The 12,983-nt window shown below is 59.1% G+C and overlaps 1 protein-coding gene across 5 annotated transcripts in view; it reads left to right on the top strand.

Moving 5' to 3' along the window:
- The window catches only part of GPR35 (G protein-coupled receptor 35), a 31,115-nt gene extending 20,793 nt beyond the window's left edge, over nucleotides 1-10,322 (top strand). For 2 of the 5 annotated variants that reach the window (XM_055379963.2, XM_063695354.1), the window contains one exon: nucleotides 7,079-10,322. In XM_055379963.2, coding sequence (XP_055235938.1) covers nucleotides 7,079-8,012 — 934 coding nt within the window. In that variant the 3' untranslated portion in view covers nucleotides 8,013-10,322. Of the gene's footprint in view, nucleotides 1-1,509; nucleotides 3,109-4,102; nucleotides 4,350-4,789; nucleotides 4,972-7,078 lie in introns of those variants that run through there. The other 3 variants (XM_063695355.1, XM_019022829.4, XM_055379966.2) reach the window with 3 other exon arrangements.
- The last annotated feature ends 2,661 nt before the right edge of the window (nucleotides 10,323-12,983 follow it).

Genomic DNA, 12,983 nt, shown 5'->3' on the forward strand with positions numbered 1-12,983 from the left:
TCTCAAGGTGGAGCTGAACGTAAACGGCTTTTCTCTGGCTCTCCCAGGCTCCTGCTTCCCTGACATCCCCTCACAGACTTCCCTTCAAAGCAGGGCTGTCCAGTCTTTTGGCTTCCCTGGGCCACATTGGAATAAGAAGAATTGCCTTGGGCCAAACATAAAATACACTAACACTCACGATAGCTGATGAGCAAAAAAAGGTCTCTGCGTAAATCTCATAATGTTTTAAGAAAGTTTACAAATTTGTGTTGGGCCACATTCAAAGCCCGCAGCCCAAGGGTCGGACAAGCTTGCTGCAGAGGCTCCCCTAGATAGGGCTGCAGGGGTGGCGTCCGGCAGCTCTAGCTGGAGAAGCAGGAGGAAGGGCAGGAAGGAATCCTGTTCGGAGCTCCTCGTGTCACACATACAGCCCAGCGGGGTGAAGTGGGAGGGGCTGGCACTGCTGCAGGGGGCTAACCTTGGGGGCGAGGGGGCAACCTCGGAGAGGAAGCTGCCCAGGAGCAGAGGCTGGGGGCGGAGGGCCCTGGGCAGTGCCCCTATGCCCACAGCAGGACCCTGGCTGCCAGTTCTCCTCCGCAGAGGGCCAGGTGGTCTGAAGCTGCCCAGCAGGGAGAGAACAGGCCTGGTCTGGACTGGAAACCTGCCATCTGGCCTCTCGAACCTGGGGACTCCAGGGGTCCTTGAAGAAGGGCCTGAGCAGCAGCAGCAGAGGACCCCAGGCAACTGTGCCTGAGCCGGATGCTGACGATGACTGAGCACCTGATATGTCCCCGGCACTCGCAGCCCCACGGCAGGAGTCGCTGTGGGTGAGGGGTTGTCGAGCTTCACAGAGGCCGGGCTCTGTGCCAGGGCCCTGACAGGGCAGGAAGCAGATAGAGTCCCACAAGCACAAGCCCAGTGCGCAGAAAGGGTTACTTAAAAAATAAGTTCTGTGATAAAATCAAACAGGGTGAAGGGCTAGAAACAGGTCATGAGGGTGCAAACAGGTCGTGAGGGTGCAGCTTTGGAGAGAGAGGGGCCCTGGGGGTGAGTGGGGAGCTAGGAGAGAAACAGCGCTCTGGAGGGGCCCGGGCAAGGCCTGCCTGAGTGGGAGGGGGCAGAGCACGAGGGCCCAGGCTCCAGGCTGGGTGGGACTGCCCTGAAGTGCCTGCGGAGACAGCCAAGGGGCAGATGGAGAGAGGTAGGGGGTGGGCTGGGGACAGCGTTTCCTGTACACAGGTGGAACCTGGTGGCAAGGGGCCCTTCCCAGAGACAGTCAGAGTCTCTAAATGTCCAGTTTCTTCCCCAAGTCCACACAGCCCACAAGAATCCGCTGGGTCCATGTGGCCCTGCCCAGTGGGGCTTCCCTTCCAGTGTGTGAGGAGCACAGGTGCCAGGCCACGTCAGGGAGGCCAGGCCTGTTGGGGACGGGGTGCCCCAGGCCACTGCCGGGGAGGAATGATGCCCAGCAGAGGGGGCACGGTGGAGTTCATGGCTGGCCTGGTGGGGGGGGGGTGGGGGAGCTCTGCAGGGCCCTGGCTCTGGTGGGCTGGGTAGGCCTGCTTGGGGCACCATCTGATCTGCCAGAGGTGGAAGGAGCACTCCTGGGAGATGCCCTGCCCTGCACCTCCAGTCCCTGCATGACGGCGGCCGGGCTTGGACTGATCAGGTGCCGTGCCTTCTGCTGACCCCAGAGGCCAGACCCTGTGGCCAGAGTGAGGGGTGGGAGTTGAGATCCGGCGGATGAAAACCCAAATCTGAGCCTCCTGCCCGAGGATGAGGCCCCTCTCCACTGAACATCATGGCCCATGGAGACTGGGCAGGGAACCCAAGGGCACATACTGGGGACTGGGCCTGGAGGGACAGCCGGGGAAGCAGGAGGAAGGGCAGGAAGGACAGCAGGAGGAAGCAGGAAGAAAGGGACAGGAACCAGGCCCGGGATGACAGCAGAGAAGGACCGATGCCCAGCCAGGGCTTCCTCAGGTGCCTCTGGGTAGAGAGCCCTGGTCTGGCTCAGGAGGCCCAGGCACTGGTCTCAGACCTGCCGCTACCTGTGTGACGCTGGGCCAAGCGCTTCCCTTCCCTGGGCGTCCGTTTCCACCGCTGTAAAGTGAGGAGGGGTGAAACTGAAGCTCTCCCCAGCCTATCCCAGCCGTTGAGGAGGGAGAGGCTGTGGTCAGGGGCTGTGGGGCCCACGTTGAGGAGACAAGGCTCCTGCTCTCAGGGTGGACAGGGCCCAGGAAGGGGGTGCTCTGCACCATGGGGGAGCAGCCTGGGCCTACGGGCTCCCCCACCATGAGCTCAGAAGGAAGATGTCCGCTGAGGAGGTGGGGGCCAGGGAGAATATTCTAGACCAGATAGGGGTGGTCTGGGTAGGCTTCTGAGGGGGTGGGCTTGGAGGAGGGGCCGGTGGCCAAGTCGGGGGGAGGCAGGGGAGGAGCCAGCCTGCCTGCGTGTGCCGGAGCATGTGCCTCTCACCTGTGTGCACTGGCGTGTGTGTGTGTGTGTGCATGTGTGCATTGGCATGTGCATGTGTGTGCATGTGTGCCAGCGTGTGTGTGTGTGTGTATTGGAAGGCGCCCACGGAGCGTGTCTGCATGAACCAGGATGAGTGTGCGTGCTGCACCCTGTCTCGGGGCTGGGCATGAGGCACTGGGGAGGACGGGCTGACCGCAGACCCTGGGAGGGCTGGGCCCTGGGAAGGTTTCCGAGATGACAGGGCAGAAGTGGGCTGGGGAGGAGGAAGGCTCCGTGGGCGGGGCTGGAGCGTCTCTGGTTTTGCTGTCTGTCTCTCACGCTGTTTCCAGAACAAATGTGTGCCCTCAACAAGGATGCTGGCTCTTCAGAGGTGTCAGCACAGGCAGCCGGCACCCCACTTCCCTCCCAGAAATCCCCCACGCCCTCTAGCTGGGGATGGTGCAGGAGCAGTGGGGAACTCCTGTTACCCCTGCCCTGCTGCCGTCAGTGAGCCGCCCACCCCCCCACCTTAAGGAGGGGCAGATTCTGGGACCAGCCCCGAGGGGTGGCTCACCCCAGCTTCACTTCCCCCAGCCCTTCTCAGACAGCCACTGTGCAGGCTTTGGCAGCGGGGGTCACACACTCCACCCGGGAGGCCAAAGCTGCCTGCAGGTCAGTGCTGCCCACTGCCCTAGGGGCCTCCCAGCGGGGCAGGGGCATGGTGGGGGTCTCAGAGCGGGGTGAGGCTGTGACGGGGTCTCAGAGCGGGGTGAGGCTCTGACGGGGTCTCAGAGCGGGGTGAGGCTGTGACGGGGTCTCAGAGCGGGGTGAGGCTGTGACGGGGTCTCAGAGCGGGGTGAGGCTCTGACGGGGTCTCAGAGAGGGGTGAGGCTCTGACGGGGTCTCAGAGCGGGGTGAGGCTCTGACGGGGTCTCAGAGCGGGGTGAGGCTCTGACGGGGTCTCAGAGCGGGGTGAGGCTCTGACGGGGTCTCAGAGCGGGGTGAGGCTCTGACGGGGTCTCAGAGCGGGGTGAGGCTCTGACGGGGTCTCAGAGCGGGGTGAGGCTCTGACGGGGTCTCAGAGCGGGGTGAGGCTCTGACGGGGTCTCAGAGCGGGGTGAGGCTGTGACGGGGTCTCAGAGCGGGGTGAGGCTGTGACGGGGTCTCAGGTGGGCTGAGGCTGTGACGGGGTCTCAGGGGTGACTGAGGCTGATGAAGACTTGGAGCCTGTGTGTGGGTAGCAGCTTGTTGGAGTGTGGGATGTGACATTTGAAAACAAGAATAAAGAATACCCGGTGCTGTGGCCCCGAGGTGAGCAGCTACTTTGGTGAACTCGTGTCACTCACAGCCCCATCCTGGGTCCTGGGGTGTGGTGTGCTGTGTGGGGCCCAGGCCCAGTGGGGTCACAGGTACGGGGGACTCTGGTGCCTGGGCCACAGGGATCTGCACCTCACTGCGTGCCCCCACGGCTTCAGCAGTGGTTGGGGCCTGTGGTGTCAATCCCAGGCCAGCCAGGCACTCTGGGGTCTGGGTGGGTCCCGGGTCCAGACAGGGGGAAGGGCTGGGGAGGGGCTCCGGTGTGGCTGGATCGCCCGTCTGTGGCCAGGTTTCTCTCCTGGATTGCTCAGTGCAGAATCAAAGGGCACTTTTCTGCTTTTGTGTGCAGAAGCCGAGGCTGACCTTGTCATCAGAAGGGGAAGCGGGGCCTCAGAGGCGTGCTGCTAGCTCCAATCCCCACAGCCTCCTGGGCAGGAAGTGGAAGGGCCCCATCCCCACAGTCCGTGGCAGCGGGAGCTCCCTGAGGCTGATGGTGCTGGTGTCTGTTGAGGAAGACAGGCCTGAGGAGCTGAGGCGGGAGGCCAGCTACAGTCCATGGCCTGGACACAGATTCCTGTGCGGGACTGGGGCAGTAGGTGGGCATCTGTGCTGGCCATGTTAGCTCCCAGGGGCCCCATGCCGTCTGGGCTAAAGCCTGGGCCTTGATTTCCTGAACTTTTCTGGGAGGCACTCCACAGGCGAGACAAGGACCCATGAACAGGGCACTTCTTCGAAGCCTACGTACACCTCGAAACTCTTGGAACATTTGCATTTTTCTCCCTAATAGTTCAGTGTTTGTTTTATTATAAACAGGAAAATTTAAATATTGTAGTTAGACTTTTTTTCTTCTTCTTAGAGATGGGGTTTCACTCTGTCTCCTAAGGCTGGAGTGCAGTGGTGCGATCATAGCTCACTTCAGCCTCAACCTCCTGGGCTCAAGCCGTCTTCCTGCCTCAGCCTCCCGAGTAGCTGGAACTACAGGCACGCGTCACCAGCCCAGCTAATTTTCTGTCTTTTTTTTTTTTTTTTTTTGTAGAGACAGGGTCTCCCTGTGATGCCCAGGTTGTTCTTAAACTTCTGGCCTCAAGTGATCCTCCTGTCTCAGCCTCCCAAAGTGTTGGGATTACAGGCATGAGCCACCGTGCCTGGCCTGCAGTTAAACATTCCCCCACAAAATACTGGGCCACACCGAGGCAAGTGTGAAAGTTGCAGCCCTGGGTATGTGTGACCTGAGAGCCCCTTGGCAGCCATGGGGAGGGATGGGGGAAGCTGGGGCAATGGGAAGGGGCCTAGGCACACGAGCCCTCGGGTCCTCACCTCCCATGAGGCAGGGTCCCAGGCTGCCTCTACTCAAGATGGGGCAGCAAAAGAATCGCCCTCTAGCCATGCAGACCCCCTCCCCCTCCAGGTCTGCACACCACCCCAGGCTGGCCCTGGACTTCTGGTGGATTCGAGTACTCAGGTGGGGAGAGTAGGAGGCCAGTTGCACGGAGCCCTCCCCAACGCACAGTGCCTGCCCAGCTCAGGTGCCTCTGAGGTGTAGATTCTGAGCAGGTTCTGGGATCTCCTGGCCCCCAGCGGGGGCTGCCACAGGACTACAGGCCCGACAGGAAGGGAAGATCCCAGCGATTGGTTCCAGTGGGTTCTGGGGATGTCCTCGGAGCCTGGCCTGGCTCAGGGTCCCTCCAAAAGTCCCTGGAACGAGGGCAAGGTGTTGCTCATGAATCAGAGAGAAAGCAAGCAGGACCCTCAAGAAGGGAGGAGAGAGACCATTGGGCGCGCAGCACTTTGCACTTGGGGGAAGGGCTCCTGAAACTTGGAAGTCAGCAAATATCTGCTGTACTTCACCAGAGCTGGGATCTAAGGAGACAGACTGAAGCCAGGGGGCAGAATGTTTCTGTTTCTGGCTGAAACCTGTGCCCTGCGTCCCTCATGGACTGGGGACCTGGAGTTCCCGGAGACCACCGTGGGGAAATGCGTCCCAGCACTAATGGTCCCCAGCAGCTGCAGTCACGGGGTTTGGGCGCTCTCCCCTCCTGATTTGGGGGACCTTTTGTGCTCCTCTGGGCAGAGGGAGGAGGCAGAGGGAGGAGGAAGGCCCTTCACTGTGGGCTGAGTCCTTCCCACCTTCCATACCAGCCCAGCAGGAAGCCACTGCGGGATGCCCCAGAGGACAGCCTGATGGTTGGGGGAGAGGGTTCTCCCGCCCTCACCCCTCCGGGTTCTTCCTGGACCCACTGAGGAACCCGGGTGGTGGGACGTGTGGCTGTGAGTCCTGGACTCTGGGCGCTCACCAGCAGCTCCGTCTCACACCCGTCTGCGTGTGACACCAGCACCCCTTATCATGAGGAAACAAGTTTGCCCAGCTGCAGGGGTGGCCGAGTCAGGATGACTCTAGCCCATGTCCTGGACACCAGACCCTGCCCAAGTCCAGCCGGGGCTGGTCTCAGCCTTCCTGGGCTATGTCGCGGAGGGTGTTGGGGACAGCGAGAGGCTGGCGTGGACAGTGGAGGGGTGACTTTGTGGGTGGTCCTGATAGTGACGGAGAGGAGGATACTCAGCTCCACCCCTGGGCGGCCCCTGAGCAGCATGGCTGGGCCTGAAGGGGCAGGGCTGCCGTCACAGGCTCTGGCCTCTGGGAGCTCAAGGGGTGAATCCCTGATCCCAGATGTGGGACTGGGATGGGGCCTCAGGCTGATGCAGGCAGGACCTGCAGAGCTCAGGACTGGGTGGGTGGGCTCACAGGGAGGTAGGGGCAGGCCAGAGTCCCAGCTGTCCTGGACTCTGCTGTGGGGAAGGGCTGATGCAGGTGTGGAGTCAAATGTGGGTGCCTCCTGCAGCCGGGTGCCAGGAGGGGTGGAGGGGCCACCCTGGGCTTTGTCCGGGAGCCTGGTCTTCCCATCCTTGGGCTGACAGGTGCCGCTGCCTCTGAGCCCTCCCTGCTAAGAGCTGTGTGCTGGGTAAGGCTGGTGGCCCTTTGGGCTCCCTGTCCAGGATTTGCGCTCTGGAGGGTAGGGCTTGCTGGGCTGGGGACTGGAGGGGAACGTGGAGCTCCTTCTGCCTCCTTTCCTGCCCCATGACAGCAGGCAGATCCCAGGAGAGAAGAGCTCAGGAGATGGGAAGAGGATCTGTCCAGGGGTTAGACCTCGAGGGTGACTTGGAGTTCTTTACGGCATCCATGCTTTCTTTGAGGAGTTTTGTGTTTGTGGATGTGGGGTCGGGGCTCACCTCCTCCCACATCCCTGCCCAGAGGTGGGCAGAGTGGGGGCAGTGCCTTGCTCCCCCTGCTCGCTCTCTGCTGACCTCCAGCTCCCTGTGCCCCCAGGACCATGAATGGCACCTACAACACCTGTGGCTCCAGCGACCTCACCTGGCCCCCAACGATCAAGCTCGGCTTCTACGCCTACTTGGGCGTCCTGCTGGTGCTGGGCCTGCTGCTCAACAGCCTGGCACTCTGGGTGTTCTGCTGCCGCATGCAGCAGTGGACGGAGACCCGCATCTACATGACCAACCTGGCGGTGGCCGACCTCTGCCTGCTGTGCACCTTGCCCTTCGTGCTGCACTCCCTGCGAGACACCTCAGACACGCCGCTGTGCCAGCTCTCCCAGGGCATCTACCTGACCAACAGGTACATGAGCATCAGCCTGGTCACGGCCATCGCCGTGGACCGCTATGTGGCCGTGCGGCACCCGCTGCGTGCCCGCGGGCTGCGGTCGCCCAGGCAGGCTGCAGCCGTGTGCGCGGTCCTCTGGGTGCTGGTCATCAGCTCCCTGGTGGCTCGCTGGTTCCTGGGGATGCAGGAGGGCGGCTTCTGCTTCAGGAGCACCCGGCACAATTTCAACTCCATGGCGTTCCCGCTGCTGGGATTCTACCTGCCCCTGGCCGTGGTGGTCTTCTGCTCCCTGAAAGTGGTGACTGCCCTGGCCCAGAGGCCACCCACCGACGTGGGGCAGGCAGAGGCCACCCGCAAGGCTGCCCGCATGGTCTGGGCCAACCTCGTGGTGTTTGTGGTCTGCTTCCTGCCCCTGCACGTGGGGCTGACAGTGCGCCTCGCTGTGGGCTGGAACGCCTGTGCCCTCCTGGAGACGATCCGTCGTGCCCTGTACATAACCAGCAAGCTCTCAGATGCCAACTGCTGCCTGGACGCCATCTGCTACTACTACACGGCCAAGGAGTTCCAGGAGGCGTCTGCACTGGCCGTGGCTCCCAGTGCTAAGGCCCACAAAAGCCAGGACTCTCTGTGTGTGACCCTCGCCTAGGAGGCGTGCCGTGGGCGCTGTGGGCCAGGTGTCGGGGGCTCCGGGAGGTGCTGCCTGCCAGGGAAAGCTGGAACCAGTAGCAAGGAGCCCGGGATCAGCCCTGAACTCACCGTGTATTCTCTTGGAGCCTTGGGTGGGCAGGGACGGCCCAGGTACCTGCTCTCTTGGGAAGAGAGAGGGACAGGGACAATGGCAAGAGGACTGAGGCCAGAGCAAGGCCAATGTCAGAGACCCCCGGGATGGGGCCTCACACTTGCCACCCCCAGAACCAGCTCACCTGGCCAGAGTGGGTTCCTGCTGGCCAGGGTGCAGCCTTGATGACACCTGCTGCTGCCCCTCGGGGCTGGAATAAAACTCCCCACCCAGAGTCAGTCCTAGTGGGGCCCTCTGTGTTTCCCACTCATGTGGTGGGAGGCAGGGAGGGAGCGCGTGGCTCGGAGGGCTGGCGGACATCTTCCAGGGACCCTTTGGGGCTCTTCACTTTGAGGTCCCTCTTGGACCCTTTCACCCCTTCCCACCCCCACCCACCTGGAGTGTGAGCAGGGGCTGTTGGAAGCTCCTGGCAGGACCACAGTAGAGGCCCCCAGCCCAGGTTTCCTTGCTCAAGACAGGGCTGGGAGCGGCTGATCTCCATGTAGGGGCTGCACAGCGGTGCAAGGGGGGGTGACCAAGGTCAAGCAGGTGAGGGTGGGTTGGGGTGGGTGGCAGTGAAGGGGGTGGCCAGGGTCTGTCAAGGAACCCAGCCCTCTTCTCCTTCCTTCAGGGAAAGGCTGGAAACCATGTCTGGCAGGGGCAGGGGTTGGGTGCCCACCCAGGTAAAGGCGCAATGTCCTGCTGGTTTCTGCCTCTCCTGTACTCCTGCATGGAGGGCATCTCGAAACCCAAGCTGGAAGGACGGGGCACTCCAGAGACCTCCTGTGAGTGTGGGCCAGCACGGCCCGGGCTCAAACCCCATCCTGTCATCCCATATTGCATGTCCACAGGCACCGCCCCACCCTGTTCCATGTTCCACAGGACTGGAGAGAGATGGCAGTCATGTTCTTGCAGGGACACAGCACAAGCATGCAGCTGATGGCATCTCACAGGACCCCAGGCTCCGGAGGGCCCATGCCCAGGAGAGCCCCATAAGGGCTCTGTGCCTAAAAGGGTGCATGCCCAGGTGGGCCCATGCCCAGGAAGGTCCATGTCTAGGGGGGTTCCGTGCCCAGGAAGGTCCATGCCCAGGATGGTCCATGAGCAGAAGGGCCTCATTCCCAGGAGGGTCCTGTGCCCAGGAGGGCTCTATGCCCAAAAGGGTCCCATGTCCGGGAGGGTCCATACGCAAGGGTGTCCATGCCTGGTTGGGGGAGTCTATGTCCAGGAGGGTCCCATGCCTGGAAGGGTCCATGCTCAGGAGGGTTCATGCCCAGGAGAGTTTATGCCCTGGAGGGCCCCATGCCCGGGAGAGTCATGTGCACAGAGGGCCCTGTGCTCAGGAGGATACATGTCCAGGAGTGTCCCTGTCCAGGAGGCTCCATGCCCAGGAGGCTCCATGTCAAGAAAGATTCATGCCTAGGAGGGTTCACGCCCAGGAGTGTCCCTACCTAGGAAGGTCCATTACCAGAAGGGCCCATGTCAAGGAGGGTTCATGCCCAGGAAGGTCCAGCCCAGGAGGGTCCATGTCAAGGAGGTTCCATGCCCAGGAGGGTCCATGCTGAGGTGGGTCCATGCCCAGGAGGGTTCATGTCCAGAAAGGTCCATGCCTAGGAGGGCCCATACACAACAGAGCCCTGTGCCCAGGAAGGACCATGTCAAGGAGAACCCCATGCCCATGAGGGTCCATGCCCAGTAAGGGCCATGCCCATGAGATCCTCATGCCCAGGAAGGCCCATGCCCAGGAGGGTCCATGCCCAGGCCAGTTCATGCACAGGAGGGCCCCATGCCTAAAAGTGTCCATGCCCAGGAAGGTCCATGTCCAGAAGAGTCCATACCCAGGAGGGTTGATATGGTTAGGCTTTGTGTCTCCACCCAAATCTCATCTTGAATTGTAATCCCTATAATAACCATAGTCCCCATGTGTCAAGGGAGAGACCAGGTGGAGGCAATTGGATCATGGGGGCTGTTTCCCACATGCTGTTCTCGTGATACTGAGTGAGTTCTCATGAGATCTGATGGTTTTATAAGGGGCTCTTCCCTTCACTTCTCCTTCCTACTGTCTTATGAAGAAGTTTCCTTGCTTCCCCTTTACCTTCTGCCATGATTGTAAGTTTCCTGAGGCCTCCCTAGCCATGCTGAAGTGTGAGTCAATTAAACCTCTTTCCTTTAAAATTACCCAGTCTTGGGCAGTTCTTTATAACAGTATGAAAACAGATGAATGCAGTAAATTGGTACCACAGAGAGTGGGGTGCTGCTGTAAAGATACCCAAAAATGTGGAAGCAACTTTGGAACTGGGTAATAGTCAGAGGTTGGAACAGTTTGGAGGGCTCAGAAGAAGACAGAAAGATGTGGGAAAGTATGGAACTTCCTAGAGACTTGTTGAATGGCTTTGATCAAAATGCTGATAGGGATATGGACAATGAATTCCAGGTTGAGGTGGTCTCAGATGGAGATGAGGAATTTGCTGGAAACTGGAATAAAGGTGGTTCTTGCTATGCTTTAGCAAAGAGATTGGCAGCATTTTGCCCCTGCCTTAGAGATCTGTGGAACTTTGAATGTGAGAGAGATGATTTAGGGTATCTGGCAGAAGAAATTTCTAAGCAGCAAAGCATTCAAGACTGCTCTTAAAAGCATTCAATTTTATGCATTCACAAAGAGATGATTTGGAATTGGAACTCACATTTAAAAGGGAAGCAGAGCATAAAAGTTTAGAAAATTTGCATCCTGACTATGGGATAGAAAAGAAAAACTCATTTTCTGAGGAGAAATTCAAGCCAGCTGCAGAAATTTGCATAAGTAACTAGGAGCCACATGTTAATAGCATAGACAATGAGGGAAATGTCTCCAGGGCATGTCAGAGGTCTTCACAGCAACCCCACCCATCACAGGCCTGGAGGCTTAGGAGGAAAAAATGGTTTTGTGGTTGGGGCCCAGGGCCTTGCTGGTTTGTGCAGTCTCAGGACTTGGTGCCCCACATCCCAGCAGTGGCTAAAAGGGGCCAACATACAGCTTAGACCTTTGCTTCAGAGGTGCAAGCCCCAAGCCTTGGTGGCTTACATGTGGTGTTGGGCCTGCAGATACACAGAAGTTTGCTGCACTGGTGGAACCCTCATGTTGAACCTCTGCTAGGGCAGTGTAGAAGTGATATGTGGGGTTGGAGCCCCCCCACACAGTCCCCACTGGGGCACTGCCTACTGCTACTGGAACTGTGAGAAGAAGGCCACCATCCTCCAGACCCCAGAATGGTAGATCCACTGATGGCTTGAACCATGCACCTGGAAAAGCCACAGACACTCAACACCAGCCTGTGAAGGCAGCTGGAAGGGAGGCTGTACCCTGCAAAACAACAGAGGCAGAGCTGCCCAAGGTCATGGGAGCCCACCTCTTGCATGAGCCTGACTTGAATGTGAGACATAGAGTCAAAGGAGATCATTTTGGAGCTTTAAGTTTTGACTGCCCACCTGGATTTCGGACTTGCATGGGGCCTGTGGCCCCTTTGTTTTGGCCAATTTCTCCCATTTGGAATGGGTATATTTACCCAATGCCTGTACCCCCATTGTATCTAGGATATAACTAACTTGCTTTTGATTTTATAGGTTTGTAGGCAGAAGGGACTTACCTTGTCTCAGATGACACTTTGGTCTTGGAATTTGGGGTTAATGCTGGAATGATTTAAGACTTTGGGGGACTTTTGGGAAGGCAGGACTGGTTTTGAAATGTAAAAGAGACATGAGATTCGGAAGGGGCTAGGAGCAGAATGGTATAATTAGGCTTTGTGTCCCCACCCAAATCTCATCTTGAATTACAGTCCCCACATGTCAAGGGAGAGACCAGGTGCAGGTAACTGAATCATGGGGGCAGTCTCTTCCATGCTATTCTCATGATAGAGAGTGAGTTCTCATGAAATCTGATGGTTTTATAAGGGGCTCTTCCCCTTTGGCTCGGCACTTCTTCTTGCTGCGTTGTGAAGAAGGTGCCTTGCTTCCCCTTCGCCTTCCACCATGATTGTAAGTTTCCTGAGACTTCCCCAGCCATGCTGAACTGTGAGTCAATTAAACCTCTTTCCTTTATAAATTACCCAGTCTCGGGCAGTTTCTTATAGCAGTATGAAAACAGAATAATATAAGGGTGCATGCCAGGCAGACCCATGCCTAGGAGGGTCCATGTCTGGGGGACCCTCCCAGGAAGGTCCATGTCCAGGGGCTGTGCCCAGGAGGGTTCATGCCTAGGAGGACCCATGCCCAGTAGAGTCATGTTCAGGAGGGTCTATTCACAGCAGAGTTTGTGCCCAGGAGGGTCCATGACCAGGAGGGGTCTGTGCCCAGGAAGGTCGATGCCAACCAAGGAGGATCAATGCCCAGGAGGACCCATGTCTAGGAGGGTCTATGTCCAGGAGGACCCATTCCCAGGAGGGGCCATACCCAGGAGGGGCCATACCCAGGAGGGCCTATACCCAGGAGACTTCATGCCCAGGAAGGTCCATGCCCAGGAGGGCTCATGCCTAGGAGGACCCATGCCCAGTAGAGTGTCCACGAGGGCCTATTCACAGGAGGGTCCACACACAACAGAGCCCTGTGCCCAGAAGGGCCCATGCCCAAGAGGATCCATGACCAGAAGGCTCTATGACCAGTAGGGTCCATGCCAACCAAGGAGGATCCATGCCCAGGAGGGTCCATGTCCAAGAGAGTCGATGCCCAGGAGGACTCATGTCAGGAGGGTCCATGCCCAGGAGCGTCCATGTCCAGGAGGGCCCATGCACAGTAGGGTCCATGCCAGGAGGGCCCAGGCCCAGGAGGGTCCTATGTCCAGGAAGACCCATATTCAGTAGGGTCCAT

Source organism: Gorilla gorilla, chromosome 11, assembly GCF_029281585.2.
Source record: "Gorilla gorilla gorilla isolate KB3781 chromosome 11, NHGRI_mGorGor1-v2.1_pri, whole genome shotgun sequence".
In the NCBI taxonomy this organism is placed as follows: domain Eukaryota; kingdom Metazoa; phylum Chordata; class Mammalia; order Primates; family Hominidae; genus Gorilla; species Gorilla gorilla.